The sequence below is a fragment of the Callospermophilus lateralis genome, chromosome 4, assembly GCF_048772815.1.
Source record: "Callospermophilus lateralis isolate mCalLat2 chromosome 4, mCalLat2.hap1, whole genome shotgun sequence".
NCBI classification, from domain to species: Eukaryota; Metazoa; Chordata; class Mammalia; order Rodentia; family Sciuridae; genus Callospermophilus; species Callospermophilus lateralis.
This window is the reverse complement of record NC_135308.1, coordinates 92,708,030-92,727,768: the sequence shown is the minus strand read 5'-3', so window position 1 is coordinate 92,727,768 and position 19,739 is coordinate 92,708,030. Positions and strand designations below refer to the sequence as shown.

The following is a 19,739-nucleotide window of genomic DNA, read 5'->3' as shown; positions in this document are numbered from 1 at the left end:
ATTGAAAAGTCTTATGAGCCTTTCAAACAGTAGAAATACTATACAAGAGAATTATAGGTACAAAGGAAGCTTCTAGAAGGTGGAGAAGCGTATATAGGACCCAGAGTAGGATTCTTGGAGAAAGTGATGCTTCAGAAGATGCAGGAGTAGGAGAAAGAGAGTTTAAGGCAGTTGGGAAGGGAGGAGAAGTATTTCAACTCAGTGGAACAGCATGAGTGAAGGGCTTGAGATAGAATAGGGTACATTAAATAAAACTGGAGAGAAAGATGTAGGGTGGAATACAGAGATAGAGAATGATGCCTGTGATGAAGCCTGTGTTGGTAGGGACATCTGAAAGTGCTGATGAATGTCAGTGGCTCTGATGGTGGTGTGTGCAGAGTTACCAGAGTAGTCCTTTGTTAATGACAGTGCCCCAAGCCTCCGGCCGCTCGATCTAGGGAAGGACAGTGGTTGGAGTTCACGTGGTTTTCAGATGGCTGCATTCTGAGGTGTACCATTTTTCCATCAGTGGTCCCTTTTTTGGTGCATAATAAATGTACATAATAGTGGGGTTTCATACATGCATATGATTTTCATCAGCGGTCCTTTGGGTGCAGTGGTCTTTTGCAACATGAAGTACATCCTTTATTGTCTTAAAATCAAATTGTAGGTGGTATGAAGTATTGACCCTAAATAGTTAAAAGTATGGTAACAACATTAGCTTATAATGTGGAACAAGTGAATTAAAGGTGTAACTTGTATTAGGAATGGTACTGGGCAGGGATGAAATGTGGAGTATTTTGGAGGGGGGAGGAGAATGGGGGATTGAACCCAGGGGCATTCTACTACTCAGCTATATCTCCAGATCTTTCTTGTTTTTTTGAAAAATAAAATAAAATAACAGGGTAAAATAAGTGAGTGATAAGGCTGAAGCTCTAGGCAGGAGCTAAATCACATCAGCATCTTTCAGGCCACTGAAGAGTTTTTATTTTTATTTTAACTTAAGAAAAACAGGAAGTTGTTATAGGGTTTTGACCAGAAAAAAAATGGCATGGACAGGAAAAAATTGTTCTAGATAGAGTATAGTGATAGAACAAGGTGTGATAGAGAAGATAGGCATACCCAATGGACACATGGTATGTGAAATTTGCTGTTAATTTAGTACCAGTTCCACTGTCTTCACATCTATCCTCATCATAGGGTAGTTGCTTGGAACCTCATTTTCCAGAAATTCTTCCTCACAGGGCTCCAGCGAAGATACTTCCAATGACAGGCTCTGTACAAGATGTGGCAAGAAGAAGGAACACACCATTTCTGTAGTGTGGATGTGCACAGATACAACGTTCACAGTGGCCCCCAGGCAAGCCTCTGCAAGTCAGCTCCTTTAGCAGAGCAGAGAGTTGGACTCATTGGCTCTTGGCTTTTCAGAATCTCCTGATTGTCACGATTTCCTGAAAGTCAGCAGCAGTTTTTTTCCCCACCCTTAATGACCCCGGCCTTTCCAAAAGTTATATGTGCCTTTAATCCCCTCTATTAAATTCTTCCTACTTGAAATATCTAAAGTGGTTTCTGCTTTCCCTAGTAAGCCCCAAATGTTAAAATCAGTGAAGACATTCTTACAGCATTTGGGGCAAGAGATTTTGGTGGTTGATCTGGTGTGGAAAGCAAGGATGAAGAAGCTGGATTTAATATATCTTTATGAGGTAGAATCTATAGGACATTGCTGTTAATTGGATGAGGAGAGTAAGGGGGGATAAAGAGGTCAAGAATAACCACTGAATTTTTGGTTTAAAGGTCAGACAGTCTTTCTAAATTTGGAATCTAGTTCACACTGCTGGAAGGAATGTGGACATCAGGGTGTCTCAAGTTGCCAGCCCTCTAGGCCCCCTTCCTGGTGAAACTGCTAAGGCTGAAGAAGAATCAAGGGAGTCAAGTGTATGAAGGTGAAGATGTGGTACCCTTTTCAGGCTGTGCAAATCCATTTTCTGGAGATTATGGATCATTCAATGAGTTCTCTTCTTTTTGGAAGCCACTCCAGCCTGCTCTGGAGCAGAGGAAATAAGCTAAGCTCAGCCCTGTTTAAATCTTCTCCTAAAAGGAACTGCAAGGGCAATAAACAAGCAGCAGGAGTCAAGGTGAGGGCCAAGGTGCTGGGGATAATCAGGAAGGTCTGGCCAGAGACTACAGAGGGTGTGGAACACCAAGAGAGCAAACCAAGTTACAACCCACAGGACAAAGTTAGGTTTAAACACCAAAGAGAGAAAGTTCCAACACTGAGCCACAAGAAGATAAAACCACACTACTTGTCACTGGAGGTGGCAAAATCAGAGACAGAAGATATGAAGTGAAATTGGTATGTGCTCAGAGGAGCTGGCTGTTGAACTGACATTCTCAGCAACATCAGGGATGGGGGCAAATTGGATGGTAGATGTGATGAAGGTTTCTAGATAGAAAGCATTTTCCTCACCAGTCTTTCTGTCCAGTGGTCTTTTGATTACAGGAGAACATGGCTCATCTACAGACTGAGGCCACTAACGACATTCTCTGGAATGATTTCTAAAGTGCATTACTAGAGAAGCATAACTGTAGGTATATCTCGAATGTACCAAAAAGGAGGCTTTGGGGAACATATGATGGTTTTAGGATAATTGTTCATTTTCTTAGTGATCTCTTTGAGAAATTCCACCCATACATTGTAAGCTTGTTGAAGACAAGGTTCAATGCTAAATCCCTAATGCCCAGCACTTATAAGCACAGCACATACTCATTTAATGGATGAGACCAAATAGCAGATTCCAAGACACTTGACAACTTTATTCCATAGGCTAACTATAGCCTTTGTCCATTGTCATCTGTCAATGGGGAAATACGCCTAGTATTCCAACTCAAATGTCAGGAATACCACTTCACAGCTAGGATGAAAACTTGAACTTGAATATCTATAAAGTGGAGTTTATGGTGCCTAGTATCAAGAATTTTAACTAAATAATGGTTGTAAGATGACTGCTTTTATATATGTCCATAGTAAAGTATCCCAAGGTACATTCTTCCAGTGTTCCACTTCCCAATCTCCACCCTAGAGACTGGTTCTTCTGCTCCCTTTTTGCTGTACCGACCTGATCTCCTCTTTTCTCCTTCTACTGCGGAACCCAATTACATCAGACAATTTTCCTCCTTATCTTCTGACCCTAAAGATATTGTACTTTACATAGATCGATGTGGCTATAAATGAATGAAGAACAAAATCCTAGCTGCATTCAGGTAGGAACTATCAGAAGGACCCTAAATTTCTCACTTCAATCCAAATGCAGAAGGCATTGCTTTAGAGACAGCACAGCCAGAGGACAGGTGTGCAACTTAAAAAGGAAAATAGTCATTTCCCAGAAAACATGCAGTTGCAATTTGCATTCTACAAGAAGAGCAAACCCTGTTGCATTTCCTCCCTAAGCAGATTTCTGAAATTATTAGAACTTGAGAATACAGATGTTAAAGACCCTGTGCTTAAGGAGTTAAGTTTGTGCAACTACAGATGGAAAGAATGAAAAGTTTCTGAAATTGGAATTAAACACCCCAGTATACTTAAGGAAAACTGTCAATACACGTGGCATGGGGGGGGGGAGCCTCTGATAAAAAAAAGAAGAAGAGGACCTGAACAAGCCACTACTTTAGTCACACCACCACAGAATGACTGATGCCAATCTAATATCTATTCTCTGTTCCCTCTAGTCATTGGGAAGCTTCAGCTAGAAAACTGTATTTCTAGTCTCCTTGCAATAAGACTGAACAATAAGATATAAGCAGAAGTCACTGGATGGAGCTTATAATTGGAATTGGAATTAAATACCCCAAGAAAAGCTTAAAGAGACCTTGTTCAGCTGGCAGTCCCCCTTTTATCCTTCCTGCAGGAGTTCCAGCAAACATCTTATGACCATGATGCAATCTTGAGGATAGGAACTGGTGGAGAACAAACAGAAAAGCAGAAATTTGGGATATTGGCACTATTACCATCTCAATTTACCTCTGAATTCCGTTACCTTCTGACTTCTTGTATGCTAGCAAAAAAAAAAAAAAAAATGCCTTCTTTGATTAAGCTGCTGTTATTTTGTATTATTTAAGCCATAAATTCTATCCAAAATAGAGGCGATTAAGGTAACTGGGACTAGAGATGCAGCTCAGCGGTAGAGGGCTTATCTATCATGCAGGAGGCCTTGGATTCCATCCTCAGAAAAACACATACACTCCACACATCTACTTCTCATGGGCTGTTTTCACAGCATCACAGGCAGGAGACTCCTCACCTTTGGAAGAGTTGGAATTTCTAAAGCCATCAGAGGTACAGCTCTTAATTAATACAAATAGTCTAGATTTCCATCAGTTTCCTTATGAGAATTACAAATTAAAGTATAACTTTACTTTTGGATAATTAATGTATATGAATTCTTGATTTAACTACTGAATTAAATTTCAAGCATTAGTTCTAATTTTAAGTGCAGATTAAGTCCTCCTTAACTAGACTTTCTGCTTCTTATATAAAGTGGCACTCTGTAATGGATAACTCCGGACTGAGGATGTAGCTCAGTGGGAGAGCACTTGCCTAGCATGTGTGATATTCAAAGACCTGACAAAGCCCACAAAAGGTAGGTGAGAAGAGTGGCTGTTTGGGACATCTTATTCCATTTCAGTATGCTTCACATTATATAATATGCTTCTTTTGAAGATTTTTCCAAGAATTTTCATCAGCAGTAACAAGGAAAACAGAGGTTAAAAGGTGCCTTCCAACTGCAGCCTCTCTGGGTTCTATAATCCAGCTAGTTCAAGGAATCCAGAGGAAGGGTAAGAATCACGTTATGGAGATCCTTCTGGGTGTGTCATCTTTTCCACACTCTTCTTTTCTGGCATCGTTATGGACCAGCCTGCATCAGTATAAGAAGCATATGGATAACAAGAGGGACCAGGCAGATTGGTGGCAAAAATGCCAGGGGAACTCCTTCACCTAAAAGGGCAATCATTGTTAGATGGAGAGGCAAAAGTGCTTACAAAGAAAATATCTGTATGAATGACTTGAAGATATAGGATATATGAAGGAAATCAATTAGTTCTAAAAATGACCATAATTTTTGAGTCTACATTTTTTTTTTTTTTGCATATTAGAAACTCTGGGAGCACTGAGAACACATTAAATTTGGAATAGCCTTCCAGGGAGTTTGTGAAAATCATATAAATACAAATATATAAGTGATTTCAACAGGAATAGAATGTATTTCCTATCCTTAATATTATCTGCTCTTTGGTACTATGCAAAGACTAATAAGTGGATAAATGTCCTAAAAAGTGTTACATAAGTATAAAACATGATTCATGTGTATATTTACAACCATAAAGACACATTAATTGGTAAGCTACAGAAAGACTTAAGTTCTTTTACAAATTAAAAAGGGGACACTTCTGCTGCTGTGGCTAAAGTGCTGAGTATGCAACTGGGAAACCTAACCTTCTATTCCAGGATTCTAAATCTGGTACCTTCAGCAAATAACATCATCAATATTTTAAAGTCATATTTGGCTTCTGGTGAGTAGCAGTGGGGTTTCCCTCCCTCCTAAGATCCTTCTTGGTGCTATCTTTCTTTCTGCAGGGTGTGTGACAGCATTAACCCTTCTCCACAAAAGAAGATTCCTACCCCCTTTCCCCCTGGCTTTGATTTAAGTATCAACCACAAACTTTTAGATTCTTATGTTCTTTGATGAATAGGTTATATCTTCTGTTTGAGTAAAATGACATAGAACAGCTATAAATTCTATCCAAAACAGAGATCATTAAGACATCTAGGACTAGAGGTGCAGCTTAGTGGTAGAGGGCTTGGCTAGCATGCTGGAGGCCTTGGATTGCATCCTCAGCAACACACACACACACACACACACACACACACACACTCCACACATCTGCCCCCCATGGGCTGTTTTCACAGCATCACAGGCACTAGATTCCTCACCTTCGGAAGAGCTTGGAATTTCTAAGGCCATCAGAGGTACATAATTCATTTAGTTCAGGTCTGGGGTCCCCAAACACCTCTCCATGAGTCACCTTTCCAGAAGAGCAGTAGGACTTGTAGAGCACTAAAGTGGTAGAAAACCTATGTTCCTAATGGAACTTTAATCTTCTCAGGAGAATTCTGTTTTTGTTGGAAATCCAAGACATTGCAAGCAAGTAGGATAAGACCTTCCAAAGCCACAAGGTGAATACAATGAATGTAAGGCCTAGAATACTTAGGAGAAAAACACCTAGGCCAAATTGTTAGTCTCTGTAGTAGTGATTTCCCTATTTAACCAAAGAAAACCAATGGGAGCAGCTTTCTCCACTACTTACAAAAAGGAGAAAGATGGGTATCTTTCATTGGAGGCACGCATCATAAAATCATTTAATTATAAGCTCAAAGGGGCTTTGAGCTCATTTTGTACCTTCTTGGCTTTCAGCAGAACAGCATTAAGCCTTCCTAAAAAGATAAGACTCAATCTATTTTAAACAGGTCCAAAGCGGGCAGTCCAGTTTTTGTTCCTCTGTCAGGGGAATTTTTTCCTTTCTAACCTGACCACAGGTGAATTCTTCCTATTACAAACCTGCAGGCTTCACATTAGAGTTTGGCTTGGTTTGCTCAGTTAGATGGTGAACAATCAGTCACCATTAGCCTTTTCTACACTGACCTTCCTCTGTACATCTTATGAAATAATAACAGTTAATTAGGATGTTTGGACTTAAATCAATAAATATGGAGCTAGATGCCAAATGGATGACTACTGACAGCCAAAAGACTGCTACCCATCTCTGTTATACCTTCTTGGTTCTCTGCCATCAGCTCCAATGCTAACATTCTCTCCCTTCCCCCATCTCTCTTGCAAAATCCCACCCTTCCCCATTCACACACATACTCCACAACAAATGTGCATAAGCACACCCCTGAAGCAGGTAAACATTTAGACTTTACTCACTATTCACATTAAGGGGTAACAGTAAAGGGTACAGACTCAGGCATACACTGGGCTTAAATCCTGCTCTGGGACCTTTGACACATTTTGTAATCTCACTATGTAAACATTTTCTCATCTATGGAATGCAGAGAATAATAGTATCTACCATATGCAGGGTCAGTACTATAAGGATTAATGAGTTAATACATGAAAAGCCCTTAGAATGGAGTCTGGTATACTAATCCTAAGTGCTATGTAGTTGTCAGCTATTGTTATTGCCCTCCTTGCAGAAAAGGGACACTTGGAGACATCAAACTATTCCTGGTTGGGGCTGAGGTTGTGGCTCAGCAGTAGAGCGCTCTCCTAGCATGCGCGAGGCCCTGGGTTTGATCCTCAGCACCACATAAAAATAAGTAAATTAAATAAAGGTAATGTGTCCAACTACAACTAAAAAAAATCAATATTAAAAAACAAAACACTATGCTTGGTGTCCAGAACAATAGTTTGAGAAAGAAAAGGGGTAGGACTCAAGTTTAAGGAAGTGGATAAGCAAGAAGTGTCACCAGGGTGAGAGGTTAAAAAACACAGGGCCTAGAACAAAAACTACAGGGACAGGGCAAAAACAGATATTTAACAGGGAAAGATAGAAGATAACAGAAGGGAAAAGAAGAGAAAGAAGGAAAACAAGAAGAGTAAAGGGGCATGAAAGGGAAAGACAAGAAGAGGAAAGTGAGAATCAAAAATAACAAAGGAGATCAAAAATTGAAAAATAAGCCCATTTACAGTTGAGCTGGGTATCAGGAAAGGAAAGAGAGGAAGAGAAAACCAAACTGTTGACTACAGGAATATGGAAGCTTGGTACAGAAGAGATTGGAGAGAGAGGAGAGAAAAGTGGTAACAAAAAGTCTTCACAGGCAGACAGTATCTTCTTTCTGTGTCTTAGATTATAGAAAGTGTGTATGCTAACTTAATCCACCCTTGATCCTCAAGGTGCAGGTCCTGGTTCCTCCTATTTTAACTTGCAGTAGAAACTGCCCCAGACTTTGTCCCTCAGGTTTGCTTTGGTCAGATATCTGACTTGGTCTCCTCTGATCTACTGACAAGGCCAAGATACAAGGATTCGGTCTTTACTTCATTTTATTAAGTTTAGTGATCATTTTTCAACCCTATTACTACTCCAAACAATCAGATCCTGTAAAGGGAGCTGGTATTTTAATTTCTGTTGTTGTTGTTGTTGTTGTTGTTAACCTTAATGACATCCTCCCATCCCTACTTTTTGGACAAAACAAGAGGGGGAAAAAATAATACAGTAGTGCAGAAATATGGAGCTTTAGGGTTCTAACTTGCCTTCCCCACCAAAGGGAATTACTCGTTCAACCACTTGGAAACAGGAGAGACTTTCGGATAAAGGTTTCAATAAAACAGCATTGAAAAATACCTTTTAAGTATTATCTTTATTAAATTGCCTATTTGGTGCAAAATTATATCCCCTATTTGAGGAAGTCGAGAGACCTTCAGGGTCCTCATAAGGAGTCTAGGAATTGAATCGACCGCAAGCAGTTCATCTCGCCAGGGTGAGCCCGGGTCGCCGCCGCCGCCGCCCAAGTCACGAAGCCAGACGCGCTGCGCGTCTCTGTGCAGGACTCGGGAGACTGCAGCAGCTCTAGCGGTGGAGGCCGTGGCCCGGCGGCTCTAGGAGGCGGGGAAGAGACGCGACTCTAGCAGCCACGTGACCTCCTTCCAGCCGCCGCTTCCAGCGACCCAGATCCGTCCCCGGAACCCGCGCCCGCCGGGCCTGAGGCTGGGGGTGGGGGTAGCTGCCGGGAGGACACGTAGCGACAGCCCCTATCCCTGCTGCGCTCCAGTGCGTGTACATTTGGTGTTCTGCTACCCTTGGTTCACGTGCCACTGACAATAATGAATGTTTCGGAAATCACCAGAGAAGAATGTAATTATTACTCTAAGTGCAAGAAAAAAAGCTTGGCTTTAATTTCTATTTGTTCAGGAGATTAATATGTATTTCCTCCATCTCACCCCTCGCAGACGAAGTTGCGGCAGCACGGGACCGGAGACCTGGGGGTCCCGCAAGACACTTTCCCCTGGCCTCCCAGGACCCTGTCTCCTGCCGCTCAGGGCGGCGTGGGCAGTGCTCATCCCGGGGCACCTCCGGGTAACTCTCACTAGCAGTGAGTCATGCTCCTGGTGTGGCTCTGCAGAAAGGTAGCCCCGCTCGTGCTAGCCTGTGCTCCCGCGGCTGCTGGGCGAGCGAGCGCGCGCGCGCGCACGGTTTCCCCGCGCAGTGATGTGGCAGCAGCGGCAGGTCGGATCACGTTGCTGGCCCTGTGCTGGTACCCGTTTGAGAGAGGATTAAGGAGGGAGGCTTTGGAGGTGCCAGCGGTAGTAAACGTGGGCTCGGCACACTCCCGGCGTGGCTTATCGCACGGGGGATGGGGGCTCAAAGAAAGAACGTTAGCGTCACCGGAGGCGCAGAGGGGCGGCAGAGTTTCGCCAGAGAGTGATAAATGCTGCATTGCTTTTCTGTGGCGGCCCCTCTCGTGCCACCCCCTCCATCCTCCCTACCCCCGCTCTCTCCTCGCCGCGTTCCTCCGCAAGCACAAGAGGCCCCAAACGTCGTCATCTGCTGCTGTGATTAGTGGCACCGCAATTCCGGCTGCTGCGGGAAGTTTAGGTGGCCCAGGGACAGTGCATCTCCGAAAGGCATTGGGATTGCGACATTCTGACCCAATAATTACATTTTCATTTATCTGAAATCCCTCGTGGAGGTGATTTCAAATTGCCCCTTTTCGGGGCAACCTCCAACCCGCGCCAAGGGTTCCCCCGGGCCACTGAGCGGTGAGCAAACAAGTCTCCAAAATTTCCTTCGGAACTGAAGTTTACCCACCGCGAAATCTCTCTTGTCATTCTCTAATCCAAACCAACAGCCCATCGGTAGAACAGCGAAAAGCCACGTTCACGTTTCTGCACCGTAATGACGACCGAACCGCGGGAGTCGCGTTTCCAAGCCAAGGAAGCCCCGGCTGCCCCGCACCCCGGCCCCCTCCCCCCTCAGACTGCATCGCCTTTGGGAAGATGAATAGCTTGGCCGAAGTTGTTTTTCCTTTCCGGTGGCCCTGATCAGGTGTCCCCGCCCCCTCCCGCCGCCGCTCGCCTTCTCCCGACGCCCCCTCCCGGCCCGGCCCCTCCTCCCCCGCCCCCCTCCGGGCTGGACCGCGGATGGTACGTTCCGCACGTGAGCTGGGTGCTGGTCTGGCCGGCGACGCGCGTGCCCTGTGGCCAAACACTGCCCGGAGTGAGAGCAAACTACCATCGCAGTGGGGCCGGCGCGAGTGTGTGTGTGCGTGTGTGCCAGAGAGCAAGCGACCGCGGGGGGGTGGGGGGACCAACTGCTTCACACTTTCGACACTGCACTGAAGAGGAAGAGCTAGAGAGAGAGAGACTGGAGACGCACCGATCCCCCCAAGATCTTCCAAGGCTACCGTCCCACAGATTATAGAACAGAGACCCCAAAACCGAAACAGAAGAAACAAACAGCGAGTGAACATGGACGAAGGAATTCCTCATTTGCAAGAGAGACAGTTACTGGAACATAGAGATTTTATAGGGTAAGGTGCAAGCACCCTTGCGAATATCTGTCTGGGCTTCGGTTAGATTTTTTTTTTTTTTTCCCTCCTCCAGAAAGTGGTATGGAGCGGATAAGGGCAGAGCCCCTCCCGGAATGGGTGCCTGATGATGATTTCTGTTTTGCAGACTGGACTATTCTTCTTTGTATATGTGTAAACCCAAAAGGAGCATGAAGCGAGACGACAGCAAGGTAAGTGTAAGTTTCCGATGTTTCCCATAACCTGCCTGGATAGTTAATTAGGGCCATTGATTTCACAGTGAAGCTCTGCCCGCAAATACATTCCAGCCTGTGAGCTTTCCCAACTGTGAATTTTAAGTGGCTTTCTGGATACTCTCAGGGGTATATTAAACATCATACCTGAATTTAAATTGCATTTCAAGAACAGTCCATAGGAAAGAGGTTTCTTGGGCATAGTTCTATCACATAGTATGTTGTGGAGGGGTGGGAGTGGGAGGGTTGCTGTGTCCAGTGAATGTTTAGCTTATTGTTTTCTCTCTTCCACGTCACTTATATTAAGGATACCTACAAATTACCGCACAGATTAATAGAAAAGAAAAGAAGAGACCGAATTAATGAATGCATTGCTCAGCTGAAAGATTTACTGCCTGAACATCTGAAATTGACAGTAAGATGCACATTTTCATTCTTTGCTGCTCTCCAAGGGCGTTATAATAGCCTGGTACGACTTACAGAGATGTAAGAAAAAATGTAAATATTAGAGGCCTGACTTAAAACTTGTTCTATAGTGTACAGTTTCCCAGTCTCAGAATGGGTGTTCCAAGCTGAAGGCAAGAAAGCATTTATAACCTGTCTTAAGGAAAGCTCAAGAAGTGTAAGAATAGTAGTTCTTTCAAAGTGCTTGCCTAAGTTGCTGTGCTGAATGGAGAGCCATCAAGCCAAATGTGTGCTTTTAAGTAACCAAGTGCCCCCTTCTCTTTTGCACCACTGCAGACACTAGGGCATCTGGAGAAAGCGGTAGTCTTGGAATTAACTTTGAAACACTTAAAAGCTTTAACAGCCTTAACCGAGCAACAGCATCAGAAGATAATTGCTTTACAGAATGGTAAGTCAGTTCAGGGAGGCCCGTTAGCCTGCTGAAGCGGGGCAGCCCGCAGACAGCACCCCCACCCCTTCAGTGGACTCACTCTCACTTGTGAAAATTGCTTATACTTTCCCTTCATTGGCAAGTGCCCATTTCCCGAAGCATCCTAGAGGCTTTCAGCTGAACCCGGAATCAGATTTTAAAGTGGCGGTTGCGCCCTCTCCACTTAGGTTTTTCAGCTGGGAGGACAGCGCTTCCCCCCACACAACCCCCGCCGCCCCCCCTTCTCTCGGCAACCGGTGGATTATATCACTCGAATACTGAGGAAAAAACGAGATCACTTTAGTCAATGTAGGGCCCACGTGATAAGCAGATGTTTTAACGTCGGTATTTTTCTTCTTGCCTCCATTCCTGTCTCTACCCCCCACCCCCCTGTTCATCCTAGGGGAGCGATCTCTGAAATCGCCCATTCAGTCCGACTTGGATGCGTTCCACTCGGGATTTCAAACATGCGCCAAAGAAGTCTTGCAATACCTCTCCCGGTTTGAGAGCTGGACACCCAGGGAGCCGCGGTGTGTCCAGCTAATCAACCACTTGCACGCCGTGGCCACCCAGTTTTTGCCCACCCCCCAGTTGTTGACTCAACAGGTCCCTTTGAGCAAAGGCACTGGCGCTCCCTCCGCCCCTGCCCCCAACGGGTCCACGGCCGCCCCCTGCCTGGAGCGCGCAGGGCAGAAGCTGGAGCCCCTCGCCCACTGCGTGCCGGTCATCCAGCGGACTCAGCCCAGCGCCGAGCTCGCCGCGGAGAACGACACGGACACTGACAGCGGCTACGGCGGAGAGGCAGAGGCCCGGCCAGACCGCGAGAAGGGCAAAGGCGCTGGGGCGAGCCGCGTCACCATCAAGCAGGAGCCTCCCGGGGAGGACTCGCCGGCGCCCAAGAGGATGAAGCTGGATTCCCGTGGCGGCGGCGGCCCGGGGGGCGGCGCGGCGGCGGCGGCGGCCGCACTCCTGGGGCCTGACCCGGCCGCTGCGGCCGCGCTGCTGAGACCCGACGCCGCCCTGCTCAGCTCGCTAGTCGCGTTCGGCGGAGGCGGGGGTGCACCCTTCGCTCAGCCTGCCGCAGCGGCCCCCTTCTGCCTGCCTTTCTACTTCCTCTCGCCTTCCGCGGCCGCCGCCTACGTGCAGCCTTTCCTGGACAAGAGTGGCCTGGAGAAGTATCTGTACCCCACGGCGGCCGCCGCCCCATTCCCACTGTTGTACCCCGGCATCCCCGCCCCAGCTGCCGCCGCCGCTGCTGCTGCAGCGGCCGCCGCGGCCGCCGCCTTCCCCTGTCTGTCCTCGGTGTTGTCGCCCCCTCCCGAGAAGGCAGGCGCGGCTGCTGCCGCGACCCTCCTGTCGCACGAGGTGGCGCCCCCTGGGGCGTTGCATCCCCCGCATCCGCACGGCCGCACCCACCTGCCCTTTGCCGGCCCCCGCGAGCCGGGGAACCCGGAGAGCTCTGCTCAGGAAGATCCCTCACAGTCAGGAAAGGAAGCCCCCTGAGTCCTTGAGCCCTTCCTTAGAAGGGATGGAGGTTTAAGCGGAATAATAATAATACAAGTTAAAACACCCTTAATGTTCTTAAGGGAGGAAGCGTGATAGATGCAGGTCAGGCTTAAGGGGGGGAAACAGGTGTTTTGTGTACATTTGGAGTTCCTGTTTTGCTCAATTCTCACCACCCCATCCTCCGCACACTAATACCTCTCCTACCCGCCACATACACCAGCTGTTAAAGATCCTCTGCGATAGCTATTGGTTCTTTTTTCTTTAGTTTCCTTGATAAGTTTTGCCTCCTTTTAGGCCATCTTCCATTATCTTTTATAATGTGGAACCTAATTCTAGAAAAAGTAAGAAGGGTCTTCTCTGTGGGTGAACTCATTGAACCAGGGAGGGGAGAAGGTGCCAAGTTCCTTGCCTGGAGTTGATAGAGGACAGCAGGTAGTCTTTACATAGAGCCTTGTTTCAGGGCTGCCCTGCTTGTTTTAGGATGAGGTCCACAACACATTGAGGATCTTTTTAAGCTCGGCATTTTGAAAGGCATATATTTTTCAAAGAAGTGAGGATACAGTTGCCCACACTGCGAACTATTCTGAAGTGGTTTAAATGGTATCTTTTACTAACTTGCACTTGTTTTGAGAAACACAGAGTTGGGCCATCATCAGCACCAAGTCAGGGAAGATGGATGAAGAAGCCCAGAACCATTCTTACCATCTTGTGCTTGCACTTTATTGAGAAATTGACCATGAATCAGTTGGTTCATCTTAATTCTTCTCTCTCTCTCTCTCTGTCTCTCACACACACACAAATAAATACATAAATAAATATATGTTACATATGTTACATATATGTTGCATATATAGATATATATGAAGTGCATCTATTCTCATTTAATCCATCTTGTTTCTAAATTTCTGTAATCTTACTGTAAAAAAAAAAAAAAAGTGCACTGAACTTAAAAAAGAAACAAGTCCAAACTGATTTATCCTATATTCTTGTTAGGTCATAAAAGTGGAGGAAAGCTTGAAACTGGTCAGTTGTGGTTGGAAATGCTGTAAAGATGTGGAAAGACGCCCTGTAAGGCCTTCCTATCTCCAACTCTATGTATTTTCTGGAGACCAAACCAGATACCAGATAATCACAAAGAAAGCTTTTTAAATAAGGCTTAAACCAGGACCTTGTCTAGATATTTTTAGTTTGTTGCCAAGGTAGCACTGTGAGAAATCTCACTTGAATGTTATGTAAGGGGTGAGACACAACAGTCTGACTGTGAGTGAAGAAAATATCTGGGTCTTTTAGTCAGTTTGGTGCATTTGCTGCTGCTGTTGCTACTGTTTGCCTCAAACGCTGTGTTTAAACAACGTTAAACTCTTAGCCTACAAGGTGGCTTTTATGTACATAGTTGTTAATACATCCAATTAATGATGTCTGACATGCTATTTTTGTAGGGAGAAAATATGTGCTAATGATATTTTGAGTTAAAATATCTTTTGGGGAGGATTTGCTGAAACATTGCACTTTTGTTACAATGCTTATGCTTGGTACAAGCTTATGCTGTCTTAAATTATTAAAAAAGCAAATAAATAAATACTGTCTGCAAGAAACCAGCTGGTTTAGAAAAGTTTAGTATATGAAGATAAACTAGAAATTATCTTTATATTCTAGTATTTTCAGCACTCCATAAATTCTATTACTTAAATATTGCCACACTATTTTGTGACTTAAAAATTCTTACTAAGGAATAAAAACTTTCTATATGATATGAGATTGTCTAATAATTAAAAAAAAGACATAATGGATGCTCAGTTAGCTTTAAAGTATTTGTAAGTATAAACACAAAAGTCATTAAGGTTCTCAGATATACAACTTTTTTTTGTCATTGGCCTGATATCACATATTTCCAATCTCTTGCAAGCCTGCAGGCTCTGACTGTGTCTACTTGCTTATTCCAGTGTATCCTAATGAAAAGCTCAACAGAAAAACCTACCAATAACTTGCATGGTTTGTTTATGTTCAACCCAATTTGCTCGTGTTTTTATAATTGTCAAGATTTTCACTTTCTGTCTGTGACATCAGGCAGCCTTTTCTACACAGTCTGGTGTTTTCCTCTTTTACTGGGGTCCTGATTAAGCATATTACCACCTCGGGATACTTAATTTCTCCAAGTATTTTGATTCATTAACTTTTATAAAATAACTCTGTCATGGATGAAATAAGTTCATCATGGAATTCAAGAAACAACTTCTAGACCTTTACCATATTTATTATCAAACATGTGACTTGATACAGATGGAGTGAAGGATTGTCAAGTGTTTAATTCCTGTAGTGTCCTCAAACTCCTTGATTTGTGAAGATAGTGAAAATGATAGCCCTAAATTTATAAGACATGGTGAAAGTGCTCCCTCTGCTGACATTATGGAAACTCAACTACAAGTTACTGAATATGGGGCTGGAAGGAATGGCTCATCCAGTTCCCTGAATTTTATAAGAAAACGAAGTCCAGAGCTATTGGTATCTTCCCAAGGTGACATAGCTACCTACAGCCAGCACTAGAGGCCAGGCCTGCTGTAGTCCTCAGCCAGTGAACTACTTTCCACTGCAGCATCTTGGTCCAGGTAAGATGAATTTGATTGGGCAACATTCCTGAAATAAATGAGTAAACCATAGGAACAAAGGAAATAAAAGTGAACCTTAGAAAGCTCTTTAAGATTTTTGAGCATTACTGATTTATTAAACTTTAGAAGGATAGTCTTTCCAATTAAACCAGAATCATGGAGAAAGCAGCATTTTAAATATTTTGAGCTACTTTTGAATGCTATTATTACAGTAATATTAGTTTCATAATTTTCAAAAAAGATTCAAAGTAAATCAGAAGTTAATAAAATGTTTTAGCATTTGTATAATTTTTGTGTGATAAAATAGAAAAATTTAGGATTGGACCAGACTTGGTAGATCAGTTTAGTCCAAATGCCTTGATAGCATCAGCATAATAAAATTAGGACAGAAATGCAAATGCAAAGTAATATTGTCTGTTGCACTTAAGAATATAATTTTTGTTCATTCATTAATTTTAATGTATTGAAATCTGAATTATAATTCACTAAGGAGCATTCTATATCTTCAATGGTGAAATTTCAGCTAAATTGCTTTGTGGATCATGTGAATTTCCAATTTTAAGAAAAATATGAATCTTGAGAATGGTATTATTCCAATGAATTTTAAATACATATATTTTTCAACAGACGTTATATTGAATTGATAAATGTCCTTTTTCCCCAAAGAACTAAACTTAAGTACATTTTAAAGGCACTAGCAACTATAGCTATGAAAACATAACTGGAATTTTAGTTCCTATCATTGTGAAACTACTTTTCATTTAGTTCTCTGTAACTTACTATATAGGCTGTAACTTTGGTTATTGCCTGTCACCTGGGATTTGTTCAAATCTTATGTAGAAGGAGGCTCAGCTTGTTCTTGTCTATGTCACAAGTCAATTATTGACTTCTCCATGGGAGGTGATTGCCAGTGGAGACCTTGCAAAGATATGGCTGGGCAAACAGATGAAAGCCTTTTACTTTAGATAAAAACGAATAGAGCTCTCATGAATGAATTAAGACAAGTATAATGCCAAGAGCTGGCTGTACTATTGTGATAAAGGTATTCTACTTCAGATAGCAGTCTAACACTTTATGGGTTTTTTTTTTTAATTCTGAAATTTTGGACTTTCAGATTAATTTTTTTAGGCCTACCCATTGTTCTCACTATGTTATTTTAAATAAGTTCAAAGTGGATTTGCAGTGCATGCTAAAGTCCCAGCTTTTCAGGGGAGAGTTTAAGTAGGGGATTGACATGGAAAATTATCACATATTTTCTGTGATTAAGATGGGATTTACACTAAAAAACATGTGCAATTCATGTACTTTAAAAATATGCTATTTTAGGAATTGTATATTTATCTTAAAATTTCTTGTACTTGTTCAATGAAAATTCCTCTCAAATATAAGACTATGCTTTTTTTTAACAAACTGATACTTAAAAATTCTAAATTCAGTGATATCCCACAAAACAACAGTTTAAACAAACTGTGTTCAGGTGCCAATGCCATATTCTTTTTTAAAATCTTACTGGAAAACATACTGAAAAGTTTTACACATATCCTCTTACATGTTTTTGGAAAAAATATCCTGAACATATTAAACCTTTCTCAATTCAGAGTCGCCATTATAAAAATCATTCTATACTCTCGAAGAGTATTTGCTCCTGTACTGATTCTTATTGGGTTCTTACAAACTGAAAATTTACCCAAAGTTTTCAGTTTCTTTATTTACAAAGCCAGGCTGTCAGCTGTCACTTCTTGATGGACAGAGTGCTACCTCCATCCCTTATCTAATTTGCTACCTCTGATTTACTGTGGGCTAGGAGACCATTTAAACAAAACCATACCCATATGAAATGTGTCTAAAATTAGAATAAATAGGTTCTAACAGAGGACCTGAGGGGCTCTTCTGTACATAAATTGTGTGAGTTTGTAGACTCTCCCGAGTCTTCTTTTTATCATTGTGTCCTTTAACTTCCAGATTCTCAGCTATGTTCCATATCAGACTCTTTATTCAAAAACTTCAAATACTTCTTGTATTTCTCTATCATTTTCTTACATAAAAATAAAAGCAACTTGCTAACGGTTTTAGTCCACAGCTAACAATAAATTTTCATGTCAAAACAAATTATTTGATTGAACACTTCTTTCTCTCATGTTGGTTAGAATAGGGGTCCAAGGGACATTTATGAAAACGGGTTCAGCATTTTGACTCATAGATGACCCTAGCTCCTGCTTCTCCAGTGTAACCTCTCCCTGATCTTGGGCTTTAGGGGTGCTGATCCAGCAAAAGCATTCTGACAAACTGGCAGGATGGGTGTGTAGGCCTGGATGCTGCTTCTGTATTTATATACACCTACTGCAGAGCCTCTGGGGAGTGATTTCAGACTCATTGATTGTGGCATACTCCTTTTCTTTTGGACTTAATAAATAGCATCAGGATTATGATTTTTGCTGGTGTGGGGATGGGGATTGACCAGAGATCCAAACCCTGGCCTCTAGCATGCCAGGCAAGCACTATACCACTGGCCTATACCTGTAACTCCAAACATTTGTTTTGCTCTAATTTTATGCAAGACACTGTAGTACATGCTGGAGAACCAAAGAAAATCTCAAAATCTCAAGCTCCTGAAACATTCTAAAACAAATTATATTGCAATGTAGTGTTGGAAGGGTTGGACACAAAGGTCAGGTGGGAAGAAAGGTTGCTAACTTCCTATAGGTAGATCAGAGGCAGCCTGGGGAAGTAGCTAGGTTTTACAGAAGAAACAGATAATAAGTTCATGAGATCATGTCCAAGAAGGTAGCTCTGGCACAGACCTATCTAATGCTAAGCTAATCTGCAGGGACAATTTAATATTATATCTGCACTGAGGTCTGACCAAAGATTTCCTAACAGTGTGGTCTCTTTAGAATTTGACTGCCCTGGGCAGGGGTTGTAGGCTCAGTGGTAGAGTGCTCACCTAGCACATTCGAGGTCCTGGGTTCAATCCTCAGCACCACACAAAAATAAATAAAAGAATTTGACTGCCCTTATGGCTCTCACCACATCTCCTCCTGAGGATCTGAACCATGAACTGGGACTAGGGAGACATGACATTTCCTACTACAATGGGAGATATGGTACCATCCATCACATAGTATCTTATGCAGAGAAATGACAACAGGTATCTGACAAGCAGCTCAGTCTCACCTCCTCCATGAATCTGTTCTACAAGAAAAGCTAATGGTGATTTCTTTCCTTTCACATAAGGGAGTGGTGATCATGTTCTTCACTTAGTACTCACAGGGGAAATGAGAAAAACAGCAACTCACAGAGAGGCATGGCATCCTAAGGCTTTTTTTTTTTTTTCCCCAAAAATCTCTTGAGAGGAAGCTGATACTAGAAACTTATACAAGGTCACAAAGTCCAATAAGTGACAGAACCAAGGTTGGTGCTAGATTTGTTAGTTTGGATCCTACTGCTTTTTATACTATTACAAGAGATTTAGTGGTGAGGAAGGCTGAGGATTTCTCTTGAAATAAGTTGAGCTAGTCCATGTGAGATCCTAAGTGCCAAAATATAGTTATTGGTGGAGGCAGGAAGATTATCATGGTAATAATCTTTCTAAACTATGGCACAGAGTCATGCAATAATCATAATAGAGATTAAATTCTGCCAAAAATAATTTTCAGTCTTCTACAAAGAACAACACTATTCTGCTGTCTGCTCACTTTGTAGGCCTCCAAGAATGAGCCCTTCCTGGTCTGGAAGTCCCCACTTGATCTAGTGGACTTTTCATCCCTATTCCACTTCTCTGTAAATGTGTGGTCCTCCTTAAGCTCAAGCGTTTCTCCATGAAAGAAGGAACCCTGAACCAAAATAACGTAGGAAGCTGGAAAGAGGAAACCTGTAGAATTGAGCAAGTAGGAAAGAAGGGCCATGTGCTACAGTTTTTATATAGGGTATTTTTAGGGCGTTGTGAACTTTAGCTAGAG

The 19,739-nt window shown here is 43.0% G+C and overlaps 1 protein-coding gene and 1 non-coding gene across 2 annotated transcripts; both read left to right on the top strand.

Moving 5' to 3' along the window:
• Window positions 1-296: 296 nt before the first annotated feature.
• LOC143398716 (small nucleolar RNA SNORD74) lies at window positions 297-371 on the top strand. The gene has a single exon (XR_013091316.1). It is a non-coding gene; the product is annotated as a small nucleolar RNA SNORD74 (small nucleolar RNA).
• Window positions 372-10,221: 9,850 nt separating this feature from the next.
• Bhlhe41 (basic helix-loop-helix family member e41) lies at window positions 10,222-14,769 on the top strand. The gene is made up of 5 exons (XM_076854226.1): window positions 10,222-10,564; window positions 10,710-10,773; window positions 11,102-11,209; window positions 11,536-11,647; window positions 12,072-14,769. Exons 1-5 carry the CDS (start codon window positions 10,503-10,505, stop codon window positions 13,169-13,171), a joined length of 1,446 nt encoding a protein of 481 aa, XP_076710341.1. The 5' UTR covers window positions 10,222-10,502; the 3' UTR covers window positions 13,172-14,769.
• Window positions 14,770-19,739: the final 4,970 nt, after the last annotated feature.

Excerpts from the sequence above, each read along its gene's own strand:
- Bhlhe41 (XM_076854226.1), top strand. The coding sequence starts at position 10,503 with ATGGACGAAGGAATTCCTCATTTGCAAGAGAGACAGTTACTGGAACAT. Across the intron at positions 11,210-11,535 it reads CTGAACATCTGAAATTGACA|ACACTAGGGCATCTGGAGAA; the intron begins GTAAGATGCACA and ends GCACCACTGCAG. Across the intron at positions 11,648-12,071 it reads GATAATTGCTTTACAGAATG|GGGAGCGATCTCTGAAATCG; the intron begins GTAAGTCAGTTC and ends TGTTCATCCTAG.